Source organism: Chinchilla lanigera, unplaced genomic scaffold (assembly GCF_000276665.1).
Source record: "Chinchilla lanigera isolate Chin_1 unplaced genomic scaffold, ChiLan1.0 scaffold00041, whole genome shotgun sequence".
In the NCBI taxonomy this organism is placed as follows: Eukaryota; Metazoa; Chordata; class Mammalia; order Rodentia; family Chinchillidae; genus Chinchilla; species Chinchilla lanigera.
In genome coordinates this window covers 13,860,282-13,883,063 of record NW_004955442.1, presented here as the reverse complement: position 1 = coordinate 13,883,063, position 22,782 = coordinate 13,860,282, and the positions used below count along the sequence as shown (strand labels likewise).

Here is a 22,782-nt window from a genome sequence, read left to right as displayed (position 1 = left end):
TAGCTGCTGTTTGACAAGGATTTGACTGAATTGCATTTTATCTTGTGCAGATTTCATAGAGATGATGAGAGCCCTTGGGTACCCACGACACATTTCCATGGAAAATTTCCGCACACCCAACTTTGGACTTGTATCTGAAGTGCTTCTCTGGCTCGTGAAAAGGTTTGAACGTACTTTATTGAAACTGAAGGACCAATACTAGATTGTAATCACTAGCCACCTAGAAGAAGGTTACTGTTGTGATGCACAAGAGTTCTTAGAGTTTGACAGACTCATTTGTAACCTGTTGGCGCACACCTGTAATCCCAGCACTTGGGAGGCTGAGGCAAGAGGATTGCTATGAGTTTGAGGTCAGCCTGGAATAGACAATGGGACCTTGTCTCAAAATAAATGAAATAAAAATCAGCTGAACTTAAAGAGTACTGTGGGAGGGGTCTCGGTAGAGGGGTGCTGGGGCTTCTTTTCATCTCTTCGCACAGAATGACAGGGCTCGCCTGGCACTTGCTTAAACATAATTTAGATTTCTCTTTTTGTGAAAAAAATCTAATGATTCAGGATCAGAAACTTTTTGTGTTAAGGGCCAGATAGTAAATATTTTACATTTTGCTACACATAAAATTTAGGCTAAACAAGGTCCCTGTCATATAGTCTTTATTCTTAAAAAAAAAAAATCCATCGCTTGCAGGTTGTGCAAAAATAGGTCAGAGGCTGCTGACCTTGATGATAGGTGACTCAGAGAAAGTAACTCCAGTAGTAACTTCTCAAAGCAAATTATTTAACCCTGGTGTCTGTGTCAGAGTTAAAGGCTATTGGCCAGAGTGACAGTTAACGATTTTTAAAATTTATTTTTAACCGGGCATGGTGGTATATGCTCATAATCCCAGCACTGGGGAGGCTGCGGCAGGAAGGGTCAGTGTGAGTTTGAGGCCAGTTTGGGAAACAGAGTGAGTGCAAGGCCAGCCTGAACTACTGTACATAGTGAAACCCAGTCTCAAAAATAAACAAATAGGCGGGGTGTGGTGGCACACACCTATAATCCCAGCACTCGGGAGCCTGAGGCAGGACAATCCTTGCGAGTTCAAGACCAGCCTAGGCTACAAAGTGAGCTCAAGGCCAGCCGGCACTGCATAGTGAGACCCTGTCTCAAAAAGACAAAAAATAAATAAATAAATAAATAATAAAATTTATTTTTAAAAGATTTTCTTTATTTAAAAATGTGCAAATGGAGAGGGGAACAAGGGAGAGGGGAGGGGGAAGGAACAAAGGGAAAAGTAAAAAACAATGAGAAAGAAGGAAAACATGGAAACAAAGCTTTTGTAAATGAGGAGAGGAGGAGGGGTTGAGGGAGGGGAATGGAATGGAAAAAGAAACAAATTATATCGTGTGCAGGTACAAATTCTCTGTGATACATATGATCATTTTATATACCTAAAATGTACCAATAAAATCTGATTAAAAAATTTTTTTTTCTTTAAATTTTTACATTTATGACTATTCTCACAAAACCTCAAGGTCTCAGGCAGATCTGATTTTGTAAGCTGAGCCCCGCATTAAATCACTTGAACCTGTTTTTGGGTGGGAATTTGTTCCCTTGCTAGTTTGGGTTGCTTTTAAAGTTTTTCCTCATCTCACGGCCTTCAGTGGGGACGCGGAGAGTCCCGTGTTAGGTGTCAGCTGCCCTTTCAGGTGCCCATTTTCTGTTTAGTGGACTTTCTCTGAATGAACATGTGTCTCTGCTCTCTCTCTGCCATAGGTATGAGCCTCAGACTGACATCCCTTCTGATGTTGAGACCGAACAAGACCGAGTTTTCTTCATTAAGGCAGTTGCCCAGTTCATGGTCAGTTCACGGCTGTTTTGTGGAGTTGTAAAGTTAGAAAGTGGTGAATCCTCATTAGGGCCACTTTCAAACTGAGTGGTTGAGTTTGCTTCCTAAAACCATTCCATTGCTGGGTTCTGTGAACCTGTTTCACCAGTGAAGTTTTTTTGTTTTTAGTTTGTTTTTAATTCATTATATGTTAAGATTTTTGTTTGTTTATTTTTAGTGAAATTAATTAAGTGCTGGGGATTAACCCGGGGTCTCTGCCATGCCAAGCACATGCTCCACCATTGAGCTGCACCCCACCTTATTTATTTATTACTATTATTATTATTATTATTAATTTGGTACCTGGAATCGAACTCAGGACCTCACATTTGCCAGGCAGGTACTGTGCCACTGAGCTACATCTCCGGCTCTGTTTGTTTATTTTTGAATAAGTAATATATTTCATGGTTCAAAGGTTTTAAGAATTATGTCATGACATAATAAAGTGACTTCCTACTCGGACTGGCATGGGCCCAGTTGCACTCCCAGTAACCACTATTTTAAATTTCTTCCAGCATTTCTTTATGCATGTTTAAGCTAATAATGTGTATTATTATTTTTCCTTCTGTATACACAAGTAGCAGTATATTATACACCAGTCTGTAGGATCTTGTTTTCTTAGTGGTATATTTTGGAGAATATTCCAAATACATAAAGAATTTCCTCCTTCTCTCTTGCATTTGACTAGTATTTTTGTGTGGCTGTGCTATAATTTATGTAATTTATATAGGTAGGTATTTTAGTCATTTCCAACTTTTGCTCTTCGAAATAATACTGTAATAGTAGCCGGGCGTGGTGGCGCATACCTTTAATCCCAGCACTCAAGAGGCTGAGGCAGGAAGATCATTGGGAGTTCAAGACCAGCCTGGGCTACAAAGTGAGCCCAAGTCTAGCCTGAACTGCGTAGAGAAATCCTGTCTCAAAAAAGACAAAAAAAAAAAAAAATTGTAACAAATAACCTATGTGTATCATTTTGTGTACATGTGATTATATCCCTTGACTAAATTCTTACTATTGGATCAAAAGATACGTTCATTTGTAATTTTGGTGTCTTAGCAAATTACTCTACCAATTTCTATACTTAACAATATACTGTGTCACTTAGAAGTTTACTCATAATACTATTAGGTTCTTTCAATTTTTGACAGAGACATTTACAAATTACATACCTGGGATTTGGTTTAGACTTTAAAATGTAAGGTCCTTAGTCTGTTTTATTTGTTGTTGTTATTGTTGTAATTATAATTATTACTATGTGTGGTTTGTTCGTTTTGTTTTTTGAGACAGGACTTCATAGCTCAGGCTGGTATTGAACTCACTGTGTAGCCCAGGCTAGCCTCAGACTTGCAGTGATCCTCCTGCCCCAGCCTCCAGAGTGCTGGGATGACAGGCGTGTGCCACCATGTCTAGCTTTGTTGTTTTATTTGTCTTAAAACAGGCCACGAAGGCACATATAAAACTCAATACTAAGAAGCTTTACCAAGCAGATGGGTATGCAGTGAAAGAACTGCTAAAGATCACATCCGTCCTTTATAATGCTATGAAGACCAAAGGGATGGAAGGCTCTACTGTAGGAGAGGAAGATATCAGCAAGTTCAAGTTTGATCTTAGCTCCAAGGTAAGGACAACCGAGCACTTACAGCAAGGGAGTATTTATCTCTTAGACTTAGGAATTAGGGGTGGGTGATCAGTTTTATGCTCCTCAGAATGGAGAGAAAAGGAACGTTACAGTGAATTAATTCATAACTATTTATTGAAAGCTTAGTATGGAACATTCTTACATATATGTCTTGAAAATCCCAGGCCTCCCTTCATCCCTTAGGGAGGTATGTAAAACTAGCCATTGTGAATTTGTGGTCCCCAACGCAGAAGCCCACCAGCTGGTAACCAGGCTTCAGCGTGAGCCTTTTGGGAGATATTTTGGATCCCAACCATTAAAAGCATGTGTCCCTCAGAGTACCCCTTCATTTGGTCACCCCACTACTGTCAGGAGATCATTGTAATCTATTTCAAATGGGAAACATGTCAGCTTTCTCCCAGCTATACCTCCTCTTTGTGGATTTAGTTTACTGTGACATTTGAGTTTTTGAGAGACCAGGTGCCCTGAAATTGGTTCCATTTGTACTTAGATCAGTGTTTCCTAAGCAGGTGTCCTAAGAGCTCTGTCTTGCCCCATGTAAACGTGGGGCTGAAGAAACACGTGTTCTGTAGTCATGTGTCCCCCCTCAGGGTAGCAGTTGGTTTGAACAGACCAGCTACTGAATATGTACCTGTTATGGTGTTTCCCTTCCAGATTGCAGATTTGAAAGCGGCCAGGCAGCTTGCTTCTGAAATCACCTCCAAAGGAGCGTTTCTGTATGACTTGCTGGGAAAGGAGGTCGAGTTGAGGGTAAGTGGTGTTTTAGTTGAAGAATGTAAATTTTTTCTTCTAGATTTTCTTTTTACATTCTGTTTCTTGCTTTTTAGTTCTCATTTTCTTAAGCTGCACCTGATTGAAAGAGATAATGTTTGCAATTTAAAGTGATACCGAATATTAGGTGCTATGGACACAGGTTTTAATACCTTTAGCTTCTAATTCAGGAATGGCAAATAGATGACATGTCACTGAGACTGACCTTCTTGTGCCTGTGGCAGACATTATTAATTACAATACTTTCTCCATGTTGCCCGGTGAACTTACTTTAGGATCTTTTGTGTGTGTGTGATACTGGAATTTGAACCCAGAGCCTTCATATTGCGCTACATCCTCAGTCCTTTTTAGAAATGGGGTCTCACTAAGTTGCTAAGCTGTCCAGGCTGGACTTGAACTTATGAGCCTCCTGACTCAGCCTCCCAGAGTGCTAGGATTACAGGTATGAACCAATATATTTAGCTGACGTGGGGGTCTTTAAAAATCAGGCTTTAAAATGCCTGGCTTTTATTCTGATGTTACCATTATAGAGTGTGAACTGGCACGGAGAGTTTCAGAAGTCTCCCAAGTGGTTCTAGCATACAGCAAAGTTTGGGACCAACAAGCTGGTCACTCCCAAGCAGTTGGAGTTTGTGTTACTATTGAAACTTCTTTGCAATCCTTATTCCAGCCAATGCCAGTCAAGGAGGATGCGTTCTCCCCTCCACCTAAGCAGCTGTTTGAGAGTGTATTTCCTAACCTTTCCTGAACAGACTCACCCCCCGGTAAGATTGTCTTCATACCGATAAGCTACTGTGCCTGGGCCTGAGAAGAGGCATCATGGTTTGAAGATCACCAGGTGATTCTAATGAGAAGCAGAATTTGCCAGGCACTGAGTTTTTGTTGTTACTATTTTTTGAGACAGGGTCTTTTTATGTAGCTCAGGTTAGCTTTGAACTCGTTATGTAGACTAAGCTGGCCTCGAACTCGCAGCGATCCTCCTGCCTCAGCCTCTTGAGTGCTGGGATTACAGGCATGTACCAGGATGCCTGGCACCACTGATTTACATTATTTTTATTTTTATGTATTTAATTTTGGGGGTTTTGTTTGTTTGTTTTTCTTCTGGTACCAGGAATCGAACTCACAACTTTGCACTTGCCAAGCAGGCACTTTGTCACTGAGCTAAATCTCCAGCCCCTTAATTTTGGGTTTTTTGAGACAGGATCTCGCTATGTAGTTCTGGCTGTCCTTGAACTCACTATGTATGTAGCCTAGGGTGGCCCTGAATTCGTGCAGTCCTCCCCTCAGCCTCCTGAGGGCTGGAATTATAGGCATGCACCACTACACTTGGCCAGGGAACTACTGATTTAAAAAGAGTTGGAGTAGTATTGAATCCTGCCTGTAAGGGTTGATGGCGTTTGAAGCATATGTGCTGGTGTTTTTACATTAAATGGCTTTTGTTCTCTCACTTTCTGCCAGGCACTCTCTCAGTGCCTTGCCTGTGTTCTGGTTGCTGTAGTGCAGTGGTACTTTTTCTTCCACTTTTCATTTCCACTGTAGAAGCAAACTGGAAGTTGGACTCTGGTGCCAGGTCTCTGTCCCTGCTCTTCATATACTGACCTAGTGGTTGCCACTGGGTGAAGGGTGGGTCGCAAAACAGAACTGCCACTAAGTCCTGCCAGCCAGCACAGGTGACCCAGGAAGCAGCTTTGGGCTTTCTGTGTTTCAGTGCACATACTCTTGAGAGACTTGGAGATAGGAGCTGGTCACTAGCTAAGGGCCAGTGGAGCTGTAGGTTCATGGTGAGACTTCCCCAGCGTCCACCAGGGGCTCTTGCGGTGCCCTGGACTGAATGACTGGTAGTCCATGGCTGATCTGTTGCAAGGAAAATCTGGCCTCTGAGTATGGCTTTTCTCAAGTGTTGTAGGCAGTCAGGGTCTGCGGAGGAGCCCCTATCCCGTATTTGTTTCTTAAGCACACAGTCAACTTTTACTGAGGATCAGTGCCAACCACGGGCAAGGCATGGAGCTCTTCCTTTTGAGTACATCAGAATCTCTTGATAATGCAGTTTTCAACCCATGGAGGAGATAAGGCATACCATAAAATAAGGGAAGTATGGGTGGGGTTTGGTAAGGTGCTCTAGGGGCCAGGTATGGTGGTGTACACCTGTAATCCCAGCAGTCTAGGAGGCTGAGTCAGGAGGATCTCAAGTTTGAGGCCAGCCTGAACAACTTGGTGAGACCATGTCTCAAAATAAAAAATAAAGGACTGGGGATGTAGCTCAGTGCTAAGGCCTTGGGTTCAGTCTCTGGTACCATCCACATACACGTAAGGTGCTCCAGGAGCCTTGTCTTACTCTGTTCAGGCTACTACAATAAACTATGATAAACTTAGCAGTTTGAAAACTATGGATATTGATTTCTCACAGTTCTGGAGAGTAGGAAGTCCTAGACCAGTGTACTGGAAAATTAAGTATCTGGTAAGGGCCTATTCCTCATAGACAGTGTTCCCCCTACCTCTGTGATATTGGGCATTGAACCCAAGGCCTTGTTCTTGCGGCCCTTCTTTAAATTTTTACTTTGAGACAGGGTCTTGCTAAGTTCCTCGGGCTGGCCTTAAACTTGCAGTCCTCCTCCTTCAGCTTCCCAAATAGCTAAGACTAAAGGTGTGCACCACCATGCCTAGCTAGACAGTCATTTTTGCTGTGTCTTCACATGGCACGAAGGTAGGGAGCACTTTAGGGTCTCGTCCTTTTTTTTTGCGATTGTCTTGCTATGCAGTTTAGGCTGGCTTTGAATTTACTATGTAGACCAGGTTGGCCTCGAACTTGTGGGGATCCTCCTGCCTGAGCCTCCTGAGTCCTGGGATTACAGGCATGCGCGACCATGCCCGGCCTTCCAAGGTCTCTCCTCTAAAGCCACTAATCCCATTCATGAGGTTACCACCCTCATGATCTAATTACCTGCTAAAGACCTCACTCATCTCTTAATATCATTACATTACAGGTTAAGATTTCAGCATATGATTTTGGGAGTGATACATTCAGTCTTCAAGCAACCTCATAACTGTATCTATATTAAAATTTCATGTCTCAGAAATTTCCATTGCTAATAGGGTATTCACACATTCCCCCTTTGTAGGTTTATTAATAATAGATGCAGGACCAAGGTGGCTATTTTCATGGGTATTTGTCAAATGATCGGCAACTTGGAGGGATTTCATTGTAAAAAAGAGTTGTAAGGGCCAGTAGGGATTTAGGTAGCAAATTGTGCTGTGCTAGGTTTTGTGGTCCCCTGGCCAGAATGCAGGTCAAGAAGCAAATATGGGGTGCTAACTTCAGGTTTGCCTATGGAGAGTGTGGCACATGAGGCCTTAAACTGAAAAGGAGGACCTGAGCTCGGGTGGATGTTGGAGGATGTTTGTAGGAGACGACTGCAGAGGTGACTTTGCACCAGAGATCCGTATTATGGTGAAACTTTTATTTCTTTCATACCAAGGATCGAACCTAGTATCTTGCACATGGTAAGCATGTGTTCTACCACTGAGCCACATCTCCGGCACCTGTAATGATACTTCAGAGAATTAGTCTTTAATCTGTATCTACATATAGGAACATTAATTTTGAAAACTGCATTTCTGAAAATATTTGTAAATAGTTTTATTTTTTCCCTTAGGAACTGAGAACAGAAGCAATTGCCAGACCTCTGGAAATAAATGAGACTGAAAAGGTGATGAGAATTGCAGTAAAAGAGATTTTGGTAAGGTTACTTTACTTTTAATGTTTTTATATCTAGAATTAAAGAACATAAAAAATTTCCTGGTTGTACAAGACAGAACAAGCTAGGGAGAGTGACGGGATATTTCAGGGTGATTTAAGAGGATATTCTAAGATACCTAGGTTACTGAATGTTGCTGTTTTTCTCATATTACTAAAATTTAATCAGTTTTAATAATTTTTAATTTAAAAATTTTAATAAGTAGTGCCCCCCTCCTTTTTTTGTGGTGCTGGGGTTGAACCCGGAACCTCAAGCATGCTAGGCTCTACCACTAAGCTACATCCCCAGCCCGTGCACTTCTTTTTTTTTAAACCAATTTTTTACTACTGGATATTTAAATAATTTGCAGATTTCCTTTTTTCTCCTACAGTGCTGGGGATGGAGCTTGCCTTGCATGTGCTAGACAGCCACTGAGCTGCACCCCCAGCCCTCTTCCAGGGCTTAGATTTCCATGAATCTGAGCAGCACTGTAACGAACACAGTGAGCTCCATCCTTTACCCAGCTGCCATCAGTTATTACTTGCTCCTCTCACGTGAAGCATTCGGTTATGATGAGGAGGACTCTGGACTCAAAATGTTTGGATTCACATCTCACTGTGAATTACTGCTCTGCCTGTCTGTCCTTGTTGTTCTCACCTGCACAGCAGGGAGCAGGGCAGTGCCAGCTGCAAGGGGTCCTTGTGCACTAATTGTGGCAGTTTAGGTTAGCTGTGGTTATATGTGCACATTAAGTATTTAGCCATCGTTAGTGACTCATTTTATCCTGAATATAGAAGCAAATGGGCTCTGTGTAAATTAGGACTAGGCATAAAATAAGACTTCGTTGTGAGGCCAGGGATATAGCTTAGTGGCACAAGCACCTGCCTGGCAAGCGCAAGTACCTGAGTTTGATTCCCGGTACCCTCCCCCGCCACACACACACAAAAAGAAAGACTTTGTTGTGAGTTGTATCAAATTCTGAGAATCAAGGCCAACAAGATGGCACACCGCCTGCAATCTCAGCACTATGGGAGGCAGAGGCAGGAAGATCACAAGTTCAAAACCAGCCTGGGCGACTTAGTAACTTAGCAAGACAGTATCTCAAAATTTAAAAAAATTTTAAAGGGACTGGAAATATAGCTAAGTGCACAGGCCCTGGGTTCAATCCCAGTACTGGGGGGAAAAAAAATTTTACGTTTGTTTTTTCAAATTCCTTTGTAAGTAGCAAAATTTTCTGGGTGGCTGTTATGGTTGATACATTGTGTCAACTTGGGGAGTCTAGAGGTTTGGCTAAGTGACTCAGCAGGAAGCCAGGGAGCTTACTTTGTATATATCCTGAGCCTGTGGAAGAGGAGGGCATGGAGATTATGTGAGAGCTACACGCCCCTTAGGTGGGGGTAGTCTGTTTACAATGTAAGGGAGGGAAAGAAGCTGCTTGCCGCCATTCTGCCCTTTTGCTCTGGCTGCTTTGCTGTTGGGCTGCCATTCCCCACTTTGCTCTTGTTGCTTTGCTGTCTTCTACCTTGGAGCCAGCCAAGTATGGACTGAAACCTCCACAAACTATAAGCTAAATAAACCTTTCCTTCCTTAATTTTGGGCGTTGGGTATTTTGTCTCAGCAAGGAGAGAAAAGTAACGAAGACAGTGGCCCCTTGCAGGGGATCAGAGCTTCCTTGGGTATAAAGATTGTGTCAGCAGGTTAGGAGGTTGATTACTTACAGGGAGATCAAACAGATAAGTATATTAAGAGTGACAAGATGGCAGGTGAGCCTGGTGGCACTGATACAGCAAGTGAGTGCACGGAGACAGGCACTCACAAGAGGTGGAAAAGGCGGGAACAAACAAAGCTTTGTTGCAGAGCCAGCTGACGGGACAGTCTCTGACCTGGAGCCAGAGAGGATGTCCATGCCAACCTGGGTCTCACCTTCTGTTTAAGCACATTTTTAGGTTTACATCGTAACCATTACCTCATTTTTGGAAATTTTACAAGAATGTCACACAATGATCGTGAGGTTTACCTTTCCCAGAAGCTGTTGGTCAGCCAGATTCCAGAAGACCATTGTGGTTTAACATTTAGCCTGCTTCCCAATTTGTCCTGTTTGTTCCATTCCCATTTTATAACTGTCCTGGTTTATTACTAACCAAGGAGAAGGGGTTTAACTACAGTTTAAGGCCCGCCCCTCCAGGTGATTTAACAATCTAGTTGAACCCTGGCTCAAACAATTTAAAACGGTCAGGGATGTGGCTCAGTGCAAAGGCCTTAGGTTCAGTCCCCCATACCACACACACAAAAAGGTAATAGCTAAATTCCTCACCATTGAAGAAGAGAGTTAAGCGCAAGGTTGTGAGTTCGGTTCCCGGTACTGGAGAAAAACCAAAAAAAAAAAAAAAAAAAAAAGAAGAAGAGAGTTATGAATAAGGAAAGGAAGTTAGAATGAACCTGAAATTGGAGCTGTAGGTTAAATGCCTGGTTTTTAATGTGTAGACAGATAAATACAGGAATAAATTTTGATGTATGGGCATATACGTGTAGGGAATGGTATACATATGTAGATACATCATTTATTTAACACAAATGTACCCATAGTCATTCATTGCTGAGCTCTGTACATACCCAGCAACTAGATCCTCGCAGCTAGTGCTGCTTTCTGTGTGTGTGTTGGGGCTTGAACCCAAGGCCTTCATGATGAGCTACATCTACAGTCCTTTATTTTTTTTTTTTTAACAAGGTCTTGCTGTGTAGTTCAGGCTGGCCTTGAACTCATTGTGTAGCTCAGGCTGACTTTGAACTTGCAACAATCTTTTTGCCTCAGCCTCCTGAGTGCTGGGATTACAGGCATGCACCACTGTGCCTGGCACTCTTTATTTATTTATTTTGAGAAAGGGTCTCACTAAGTTTCCCGGACTGGGCTCAAACTTGTGATCCTCCTGCCTCAGGCTCCTTAAGTGCTGAGATTGCAGGCATGTGCCACCATCCCTGGCTTGGATCTTCATTTCTAAATGCTGTTTCCCACTGGCAGGAACCACGCTCTTAGGGAAAATGGCTAAGTCCAGAGCTGAGGCAGGGAAAGTATAAGCAGAAAATAAGGAAATGCTCAAAGAATGAATGGAATCTGTCAGAGAGACATGGAACCAGCTTGATGGGCTTCCCCTGGCCAAACCAAGGATGATTTAAGGAACAAAATAAATATAATTTATAGCTGAATGAATGAATTAGAAAACCATGTGTTCTCACTGGCATAAAAAGTGTTTCAAGAGAGCTTACCACAAAATACTTATTAATTACAAAGAGAGAAAGAGTAATTTCTGATGGAGAAGACTGTCCTTAATCCAGTGATCAGAGTGAACATCACTGCAGTGAACAAACTGAGATCCTGATGCCTGATAGTTCTGTGATGTTCCTGCAGAGCTGCATAATCTGCTGATCAGACAAAGCTGGACGCGGGCATTCCAGAAGCTCACTGGCCTGTTAACCTTCAAAAGTGAGAATGTCATTGCTGGGTGTGTGGCACACGCCTGTAATCCCAGCACTCAAGAGGCTGAGGCAGGAGGATCACTGTGAGGTTGAGGCTGGCCTGGGCTACAACGTGAGTTCAAGGCCAGCCTGAACTGCATAGCCAGACCCTTTCTTAAAAACAAACAAACAAACAAAAAAAGTGAGAGGGTCAAAAATGTGAAGGAAAGCGGAGATCTTCCAGAGGGAAGGATCACAGAGACTTGCTGGTTGAGGGCCGTGGTGCCTTTGATCTGCTGTGGAGGCCTTCACTGGGACAAGTGGGAAGAACGGAACGGGCCTGAGGGCCTGTGGTGCTTGTGCACCAGTGCTCACATCTTGTCACAATCGCTTGTACTGTGCTTGTTTAGGAGAAAGTACTGTGGGTAGGAAATAAACAGTAATGCATGAGAAGTAATAGGACATCATGTCAGTAATTTACTCTCACCTAGGTCAAGAAAAAGTGCTTTATATTATATTCCAGCTTTTCTGTGAGTTCATGACTGTTTCTAAGTTCAAAAAAATTTTTTTGGTGAAAATACAGTTTTCTTTCTTTTCTTCTTTTTTTCTTACTGGTACATTTTAGATGTATATAATGATCACACTCGTCGTACAGGATTTGTACCTGTACAGGATATGTCTTGATTCTGTTTTTTCACACTTTCCTTCCATCCCCCTCAACCCTTCTTTCCTCCTTATTTACAAAAGCTTTGTTTCCATTTTCTCGTTCTTTGTTTTTTTTCTTTTCCCTTCCTTCCTTTTCCCCTTACCCATTCCTAATGCCCCTTCCCATGTGAATATTTTCTTCCTGTTTCATAATATCTATTACACATTTTGGTCCTTATTTACACTTTTGGTTTCTTACACCAGATACACAATGTGATATTTTACACACATATGTCTGATTTATTTCACCTGAGAGTATGGTCTCTCCGTGTACCTAGAAATGTCTCAAGTTTATCCTTCCTTATGGCCGAGTAGTCCTCTGCTATAAAAAAACACGTCTTCTTTATCCATTTGTTGGTTGATGGGCATTGAAGCTGTTTACAAGATTTAGCTATTACAAACTGTGCCGCAATAAACAGGAGTATGGATATATCACTGTGGCATGATGCTTTTTATACTTTTGGGAACATACCAAGAAGGGAAATAGGGGGGTCAAGTGGAACTTCCAGTTTTAGACTTTTGAGAATTTGCACACTGACTTCCACAGTGGTTGCACCAGTCTGCACTTGAACCAACAATGGAGAAGGGTTCCTTTTTCCCCCACAACCCTGCCAGCACTTCTTATTGGTTGATTTTTTGATAACAGCCATTCTTTCTGGGGATGGAATCTCAGTGTTTAATTTGTATCTCTCAGATGACCAGTGATGTTGAGCATTTTTTCATATATTTGCCATTTGTATTTCTTCATCTGAGAAATGTGTATTCATCTCAGATGCCCATTTTTGGATTGGGTCTTTAAATTTGGGGGGTCTGATTTTTCGAGTTCTTTATATATTCTAGATATTAGTCCTTTGTGGGTTGTCTCTTCATTCTGTTGGTGCTTTCTTTTGCTGTGCAAAAACCTTTTAAATAAGATGAGATCCAGTTGTTGACTCTTGTGATACTTCCTATGGATCAGGGTTTTGTTCATAAAGTCTTTACTTGCACCAGTGTCTTCAAGTGTTCTACCTATTCTGTCTTCCAGTAGATTTAGTGTTTCTGTTTTAATATTTAGATTTTTGATCCATTAATTTAGTGCATGGTGAAAGCTATGGCCTAGTTTTAGTCTTCAGCTAAAAACTCTGGAAATCTGGTTTTTCCAGCACCACCTATTAAAGAGGCTATCTTTCTTTCAGCAAAGATCCCGGGTTCCTTTGTCAAAGATGAGGTGGCTAGGTGTGTTTGTAGTTGTGTCTGCATCTTCTAACCTGTTCAGTTGGTCCTTGGGTTTGTTGTTTGGCCAGTACTATTCTGTTTTTATCATAGGAGTTTTATAGTATAATTTCAAGTCAGGGATTATGATGTCCCCTGCCTTGCTTTTGTTGCCCAGAATTTCTTTTGCTGTTCTAGGTGTCTTCTGGTTCCAAATAAATTTTAAGAATATTTTTTCTAGTTCTGTGAGATATGCTATTGGTATTTTGATCAGGATTTGCTTAATCTATATAACAATTTTGGAAGTATGGCCATTTTCACTATATTGGTACTTCCTACCTAAGAATAAGAGATATCTTTCCATTTTGTGATATCCTCTCTGATTTCCTTTTTCAGAGTACTGTAGTTTTTAATGTAGAGATCTTTTACTTCCTTCATTAGATTGACTCTTAAGTATTTCATTTTTCTTGATGCTATTATGAAGGATATTGTTTCCCTAATTTCTCTCTCAGTGCATTTGTTGTTTATTTACAGGAATGCTATTGATTTTTGAGGGTTGACTTTGTATCCAGCTGCACTACTGAATTTGGTTATTAAATCTAGAAGTCTTTTTAGTGGAGTTTTTAGAATTTTGTATGTAGAGTATCATGTCATCTTCAAATAATAATTTAACTTCTTTTTTTCCTATCTTTCTTCTTTTTGTTTGTTTCGTTTGTCTAATTGTTCTGGCTAGTGTCCAGAACTATACTGAGAGGCTGGGGATGTAGCTCAGCAGCACAGCACCTGCCCGGCAAGTTCAAGGCCCTGAGTTCGATTCCTGGTACCACAAAAGAAAAATAGAATCAGAACTATATTTTTTTTTTCTGTTGTTGATTTTTTGGGTACCAGAAATCGAACTCAGAACCTTACACTTGCCAGGCAGGCACTGTGCCACTGAGCTAAATCCCCAGCCCCAGAACTATATTGAATAGGAGTGGTGATAGTGTGTATTCCAGATTCCTAGCACAGCACACTGGCTGTCTGCACTGCAAGGAACCCAACCTGGCCAGCTTCCCAGACAACATGAGCACGAAGACAGCACTGTTGCTCTCCCTAGACCTGCTTCAAGTAAACCTCCCCTTGTCAGAAGAACCCAGGGCAGGCTACGGCTGTCATTCGTGGTCTCTGACCCTTTCCCTGTCTTACTGAGCAGTAGGTCAAGGCAGAGGGCAGCTGAGGTTTCTGTTTGTGCCCTCCTGAGTAGAGCCATACTTGTGTGTTCATGTTGTGAACAGAAGAGAAGGCCGAACGTTTGCCAGCAGAGCAGTGGGCAGAGTGGTGAGCACCCCATCCTGCCAAGCACCTGCACAGAGGTCTGAGCTCTCTCTCCGCCCAGATCCAGACACTCTTCTCTCCTTCTGCATGTGTTTCCTTGGGCAGAAGCACCCACTTTTCATGACAGTAACAATTTTCTTCTTGTTGTATGTGCTGCTTCTCCAGAAAGGGCATTGCCTGGGGAGTGTCTGTATTTGTTCGCTTTGTGTGTGATGCTGCTATGCCCGAGTGGGGAAGTGGCCCTCTTCGGGGTCAGCGTGCTGGCTCTCACTGACACACTGTCTCACCGTTTCTTATTAAATGCAGTCGCAGGTTCAGAAGACCAAAGACCTGCTCAACAACGTGGCCTCTGATGAAGCTAACTTAGAAGCCAAGATTGAAAAGCGAAAATTAGAACTGGAAAGAAATCGGAAGCGACTCCAGACACTGCAAAGCGTCAGGTAGGTTGGAATCCTTGAATATAACAGAAGGAGTGGGTAGGAAGGCACCACCGAAAGTTAAAGCAAAGACTGGGCAGATCTAAGAGTGTGTCTTACTCGCTTTCCCATTGCTGAGACATAATATCTGACACCTACAGTGTAAGGGAAGGAAGGGTTATTTGGGTTCACATTTCCGTTCTTAGTTGGCTGCTCCAAGACCAGACAGCATGGCAGAAGGGCAGGGCTGAGGAAACGCTGCTCGCCTCAGAGAGCTAGAGAGTAAGGAAGAGCTGTCCCTTCCCGTCACGTCCCCACAGACCCAGCTCTTGTGACCAGGCCCCACCGCCTAACGGCGTGGTTAGCTGTAAACTCACGGGAAGACTGGACCACTGTGAGCATAGCACCCTCCTGATCCAGCCACCTCCGAAGCCTTGCTGTGGGCACATGAGGCTTTGGGGGACATCTAGGTGTAAACCTTAACAAAGTGACACCAACTCTTCAGGCATCAGAAGAGCCTGTGGAAGGAGACTCACCTCGCGGTGTCCCGGCAGGTAGACAGCTTCATGCAGGCCTTGCACGGCTCTCAGTGTGTCTTGGGAATGGCTTCATTCTTGAGTAGCCTTGTGCTCAATGGCCTCTCAGGATTCGAGGCAGAGTAAGTAAATCCAGATGGTGGGAATTCTGTCAGGCTTGGTCTCCTGAGACTGTGCTATAAACTTGGTGGAAATAGAACATACTCCCATCTCTTGGGTTTGAGGAGATCTCTAACATTTTGTTGTTGGTTTTTGTTTTTTTGAGATAGAGTCTCACTATGTAGTTCAGACTAGCCTTGAACTTACTGTGTAGTTCAGACTGGCCTCAAACTCATGATGATCCTCCTGCCTCAGCCTCCTCGGTACTGGGATTATAGGCGTGCACCCAGCACTTGGACATTTTAGAGTTTGATGATTTCTCACCTGTTAGTTTGTCTTTCTTCTGACTTTACCTTGTTAGAAGTAAATGTCTAGGGAGCAGGGCCAGATAATGGTGGCTGTCTGTTAGTGGAGCTTTTTATGTATGTGCCTCATACTTTCTTTTTAGGGGGATGTGGTTTGAGACAGGGTCTCACTATGTTGCCCAGGTTGGCCTTGAACTCATGGTGATCCTCCTGCCTCCGCCTCCCAAGTGCTGAGATTACAGGCGTGCGCCACCTTCCCTGGCCATGTGCCTCATAGTTTCCTGGCACTCTCTTCGTTTCTTTCCTGTACTTGTTTTATACGTTCCTTCCTTGGTTGTCTTGGAGGCAGAAGGCGCTCTAGGAGTGATAAGGCATCCTCTAGCCCACGGCTGACCTTGCACTGCTTCCTCTTCTGAAATCACAGCCACCGGATCTGTTGAGCTCATTTACAGGTTTGACGTGAGGGCATAAATTCATTCTGGTTTAGAGTCCCAGATCTTTTTAATAGAAAAATCTTTTTTAAAAAAATTTTATTTATTCTCATTTAACAGATTATAAATTTTTACTTTAGCTGCGTGTGTACATATGAAATTTTGTATATATACATATGTGTATATATACTGTATGTTTGTATGTATGGTACTGGGTATTGGACCCAAGGCCTTTGTACTAAACTACATCACCAGCCTTTTAAAAATTTTTTATTTTGAGACAGCATCTCACTAAATCACGAGGTTGCCCAGGCTGGGCTCACGCTTGGCAGTCTTCCTTTCTTAGCCTCCCAGAGTTCTGGGATTACAGGTGTGCATCAGCACACCTGGCTAAATCTGATATGTTGAAGCAGAAAAACTACAAAACTTATTTTATGATAATATTTTGACTTTTGTTTAAAAATATATTCCTATCTGTATCTAGACATAGAAAAGTCTAGAAAGGTGTTTGTTGCATATTAAATGTATATGCTTGATTATGGGATTATAAGTAATTTTTACATCATTTTTTAAGATTAATTCAGGTTCTTACAAAGAGCACATTTATGATTAGAAAAATATGTTCATTGGGTGGTAGAAGAAGAGGAGAGTTAGTTTTTTTTTGTTTTGTTTTGTTTTTAGTCTTTTTGAGACAGGGTCTTGCTATGCAGTTCAGGCTGGCCTTGAGCTTACTTTGTAGCCCAGGCTGGTCTCGAACTCGAAACAAGCCTCCTGCCTCAGCCTCCTGAGTGCTGGGATTACAGGTGTGTGCCACCATGCTCAGCTGAGGAGAGTTAGTTTTAAGCAGTTATCAGAGTGAAGGGCTTTGTATATTTAAAGCTTTCCAAAGAAAGCCACGATGGAATCTGGAACTGTTTTTTTTTTGAGACAATGTCTCACCGTGTAGTTCAGCCTGGCCTTGGACTCACTGCATAGCCCAGGCTGGCCTGGATCTAGAAGTGATCTTGCCTCAGCCTCCCCAGTGCTAGGATTACAGGCATGCACCACCACACTCAGCTTTGGAACTGTTTTTTTTTTTTTTTGGTACTGAGAATTGAACTCAGGACCTTTGCTTGCCAGGCAGGTACTTATGCCGCTGAGCTATATCCCTGGCCCAGTTTTGGAACTCTTAAGCATAGATTTCAGACTACTGTTTGGTGATTAACCTTTCACTTTTTATTTCATTTGATCATTTTAGACCAGCCTTTATGGATGAGTATGAGAAGGTTGAGGAGGAATTGCAAAAGCAGTATGACATTTATCTTGAGAAGTTTCGAAATTTGGCTTACCTGGAACAGCAACTCGAGGACCATCACCGGATGGAGCAAGAGAGGTTTGAAGTAAGTGCTTGTCCTCCTCTTCTGACAGACCTTTCCTCCCCGTGTGTCCCTTTGTACTCGGTGCTGTGTCAGTTTATAAATATCGTTGTGGGAAGAAGCTCAGTCTGAGGATTGCTTGTTTAATTTTGCTGTTTTGCCAGCAGCACAGCCTGGACTCGGGCTGTCAAACCCCTGATACTGTCTTATTGTCAGGATTTGGTCAGTTAGGAGTAGGTAGGGCCAGCATGTGACCCATGCAGCCATAAAACACTCTGCACTTAGACGGACCTGTGTTTGCTCTGCTGTTGCTCTCTTAATATTCATAATAATTTCCAGGTACATTGTATTTTGCACTGCTCTCCACAAATTAGGTAGCTGGTCTTGAGTACATATCTAAAAATTTATTTGGTCAGTTTCCTGAATTATTTCCATTCCTGGATTAATGTAATTCCCCATACTAGTTCATTAGAGACTGCTTTATAAAGAGGAATGGCGGTTTATTAGTTGACTGTGGGCATCTGTCTGACTGAGAAAGTCGTCTATCTCACAGGCCATTTAGGACAGAGTATTGCTAATCTCAGCACAAGATGATAAATTCTTTATTTTTTATTTTTTTTTTTTTTTTGGTACCAGGAATCGAACTCATGATCTCAGGCCTGCCAGGCAAGCACTTATGCTGCTTAGCTATATCCCCGGCCCAAGATGATAAATTCAGAGCAAAGGAAATTGGGCCAACTTGCAAATATTTTTTCAGTTGACCTTATTATCCTGTAAGACTATTTCTTTGTAACCTGAGAGTGGTTGTTTAGAGCAGTTAACCTGCAGTCTCCCTTTCTCATGCTGTCTTGATAACTTTTGCTGTTAAGGGTGTGCTGGCTGCCTTACAGATCTGAGCGAGTGTCTTGGTTACTTTTCTCTCATTGCTGAGACAAAATACCTGACACCCAAAATTAGAGAAGGAAGGGTTTATTTAGCTCACAATCTGTGAAGGTTTCAGTCTACACTCGGTTGGCTCCAAGGCAGGGTGGCACATGGCACAGGGCAAGCATTCCTGGTGGCAGAAAACAGCAAAAGCAACAAGAGCAAGAGGGAGGAGCAGCTGGAAGAGCAAGCCTCTTTCCCTCCCTTACATTGTATGCAAACTACCTGCCCCAGGGCAAGTGTAGCGCTCATATCCATAATTCCAACATTGGGCAATCATAAATTGTAGAAGCCTGCCCCATGATTGCATGAGACGTTGGGGGACACGCAGACACAAACCATAACAGTGAGTCAATTAGGTAAAGTGATTTTCTTGTCCAGGAAGGGGGCAGGGAGTAACTACACATTTACGTGGACTCAAGTCCTCCTGATGAGCAATCATGGCCACTGTTGCTGTGCAGCAGAGAAGCAGCCATTGAGAAGGAGGGTGTAGGATGGGTACATTCTGAGACAATGGAAAGAGCTTGGGGTTTAGAACTCTATTTTTTTTCTTTTTATGGTACTAGGGATTGAACTCAGGGTCTTTGCGCTGAGCTGCATCCCCAGCCCTTTTTCGACACAGCTCACTAAGTCACTAAATTACCCAGACTACGCTCAGACTTGCAGTGCTCCCGCCTCAGCCTCCCAGAGTGTTAGGATTAGCATGGTGAAAGCTGCAGGACAGAAAAATGATAACTGTGATGCTCTCTTCTTCTGTGAGCAAGAGGCCTGTGCCTGTCCCACAGTTAGATGCGTCTGCCCCTCGTGGCCTGTGCAGGTGCATGAGACAGACATTAGTTGTGTTGCTCAGTTCTTTCAGAGGCTGGGGTGTGGTGGGAGGAGCGAGGGTGTGGGGCCAGCGCATCTTCTGAGGGCCCTGTCCACCGGATTGCCAGGTGACTACCGAGAAGGGCTCCAGGCTTGGGGAATGTCTGCAGGAGTTGCTCAGCAACCTTTAGTTTAGATCTTTTCTTGCTCTGTAGCAATATGTGCACAGTGGTAAAGAGTGGTAGCATCATCCACCGAGTTGTTCTTCTGAATCTCGTTTTCTTCCACAGGAAGCAGAAAACACTCTCCGCCTGATGCAGAACAAACTAAAGGAAGAGGAAAAGCGGCTGCTTAAGAGTGGAAGTAAGGGTGGAGATGTTTATTCTCAACTAGCATTTTCAGCCTTGACAAGTTTATATATATTCTTAAAATTTTTCTTTTAGCATTTTTTTTTTACTGTGGTAAGAATACAACATGAGATCTATTCTTTTTTTAAAATTAATTTCATTGGTACACTTTTGACATACAGAAAGATCACATTCGTCAGGTACCTGTACATAATATATTGTAATTCTTTTTCCCCATCCCCCTCCCTTCCCTTCAAGTCTCTTCCCTCTCCTTTTATAAAACGTTGTTTTGATTGTTTTCCTTTTTTATGTTTTATCCCTATTCCTGCCTTTCCCTTCCCCTTTTCCTCTCCCTTGTTCCCCTTCCCATTTGAACATTTTCTTCCTACTTCCCAGTATTTATCATCCATTTTGGTCCTTATTTATCCTTCGGGGTTCTTGCACAAGAGAAACCATGCAATATTTAAACATGTGTCTGATTTATTTAACTTAAAATTATGTTCTCAGGGTGCATCTATTTACTTAAAAATGTCTGAAATTTACCCTTTGTGGCAGTGTAGTACTCCATTGTATAGAAAAGCCACATTTTCTTTATCCATTCATCCATTGATGGGCATCTGGGCTGTTTCCAAGATTTTGCGGGGAAGTTTTTTGTTTTTGTTTTTTTTTTAGACACAGTCTCGCTATACAGTTCAGGCTGGCCTTGGACTCATGGTGATTCTCCTACCTCAGCCTCCTAAGTGCTGGGATTACAGATGTGTGCCACCATACCCAGTTGTTTCCAAAATTTAGCTGTTATAAATTGTGCTGCTGTAAACATGGGTGTGCATCTATTGCTGTGGTATAATGCTTTTAACTCTTTCAGGAAGATACCTAGAAGGTGAATAGCTGGGTCAGTGGAACCTCTAGTTTTAGTTTTTTGAGGAATCTCCATACTGATTTCTGTAGTGGTTATAACCACTGTGGTGGTTGTAAACTCCTATCAACAATGGAAAAAGCTTCCTTTTTCTTCACATTGTCATCAGCATTTGTTATTGGTTGATTTCTTGATGATAGCCATTCTTTCTGGAGTGAGATGGAATCTCAGTGTTCTTTTAATTTGCATCTCTTAAGTGGCCAGTGATGTTGAACATTTTTCTTCTTTTGGTACTGGGAATTGAATTTAGGACCTTGCTCTTGCCAGGTAGGCACTGTGCCACTGAGCTATATCCCCAACCCTCATATATTTATTTGTTGTTTTGTATTTCTTTATCTGAGAAGCGTCTATTCATTTCAGATGCTCATTTTTGGATTGAGTCTTTAAATTTAGGGGGGTCTGATTTTTTTGAGTTCTTTATATATTCTAGATATTAGTCATTTGTTTCAGGAATAGCTGGTAAAATTTTTTCCCCCGCCTGTGGGTTATCTTTTCACTCTGTTGGTGGTTTCTTTTGGTGTGCAGAGGCTTTTTAATATGAAGTGATCTCAGTTGTTGATTCTTTGTGATATTTCCTGTGTGATCAGGGTTTTGTTCGTAGTCTTTGCCTATATCTATATCTTCAAAAGTTTTACATATGCTGTCTCCCTGCAGATTAAGTGTTTCTGTTTTAATATTTTGATCTTTGATCCATTTCAGTTTTAGTTTAGTGCATGGTGAGAGATATGGGTCGAGGTTTAATCTTTGACATGTGGAAAGCCAGTTTTTCCAGCACCATTTATTCAAGAGGCTTTCATCCAGCAAAGGTGTTTGGCTCCTTTGTCAAAGAGTAACTAAGTGTGTTTGAAGTTGTTTCTGCACCTTTTGTTCTGTTCCATTGATCCTTGGGTCTGTTTGTTTGTTTGTTTTGTTTTTGCCAGTACCTCATTGTTTCTTTTACAGTAACTTTATAATATAATTTTAAGTCAGCGCTAGTGATGTCCCCTGCCTTGCCTTTGTTGCTCTTGCTAGTTGAATTGCTTTTGCTATTCTAGGTCTCTTCTGGTTCCAAATGAATTTTAGGATTGTTTTCTCTAATTCTATGAGGTATGCTGTTGGTATTTGGATCAAGATTGCATTAAATCTGTATAACAGTTTTAGATGTATGGCTGTTTTCACGATATTGGTTCTGCCTATCCAAGAGCAATGGATACCTTTCTATTTTCTGATATCCTCTCCGAGCTCCTTTTTCAGAGTACTGTAGTTTCAATGTAAAGGTCTTTTGCTTTCTTTGTTAGATTGATTCCTAAGTATTTCATTTTTCTTGGTGCTATTGTGAAAGGTGTTGTTTCCCTAATTTCTCTCTCAGAGTGTTGTTTGGGTACAGGAATGCTAGTGATTTTTGAGTGTTGACTTTGTATCCTGCTGTACTACTGAATTTGGTTATTAAATCTAGGAGTCTTTTGGTGGAGTTTTGGGGGTCTTATATGAAGAACATCATGTCATCTGCAAATGATGATTTAACTTCTTTTTTCTTATCTATATTCCTTGTATTTGTTTCACTTGTCTCATTGCTCTGGCTAATGTTTCCAGAACTATATTGAATAGCAGTGGTGATAGTGGACATCCTTGTCTTGTTCCTGATTTTAGAGTGAAAGCTTTCATTTTTTGACCATTTAGTCTGATGTTGGCTGTTGGTTTGTTATAGATAGCTTTTATTAGGTTGCGATAGAGACCTTCTACTCCAATTCCAATTTTCTGTAGGGTTTTTTCATGAATAGGTGTTGGACTTTGTCAAATGCTTTTTTTTTATGTCTATTGAGAGATGATCATGTGTTTTTTGTCCTTTGTTCTATTAATCTGGTGTATTATACTTATTTTTTTTTCTAATATGTCATAACTCTGTCCAAATTGGTTGTTTTTTTCTTTTTTTATTTTAAAGAGTAAAAGAAGGATAACATAATAATAGGAGGGGCTTACCAAATTACAGACAAA

The 22,782-nt window shown here is 41.9% G+C and overlaps 1 protein-coding gene across 5 annotated transcripts in view; it reads left to right on the top strand.

The window, feature by feature from the left end:
• Cluap1 (clusterin associated protein 1) overlaps window positions 1-22,782 on the top strand; it is a 46,131-nt gene that overhangs the window by 7,019 nt on the left and 16,330 nt on the right. For all 5 annotated transcript variants that reach the window (XM_005391337.2, XM_005391336.2, XM_005391339.2 and 2 more), the window contains exons 2-9: window positions 51-162; window positions 1,754-1,838; window positions 3,304-3,483; window positions 4,159-4,254; window positions 7,929-8,012; window positions 14,979-15,112; window positions 17,697-17,838; window positions 19,836-19,908. In XM_005391337.2, the coding sequence (XP_005391394.1) occupies window positions 62-162; window positions 1,754-1,838; window positions 3,304-3,483; window positions 4,159-4,254; window positions 7,929-8,012; window positions 14,979-15,112; window positions 17,697-17,838; window positions 19,836-19,908 (895 nt within the window). In that variant the 5' untranslated portion in view covers window positions 51-61. The remainder of the gene's footprint in view (window positions 1-50; window positions 163-1,753; window positions 1,839-3,303; window positions 3,484-4,158; window positions 4,255-7,928; window positions 8,013-14,978; window positions 15,113-17,696; window positions 17,839-19,835; window positions 19,909-22,782) is intronic.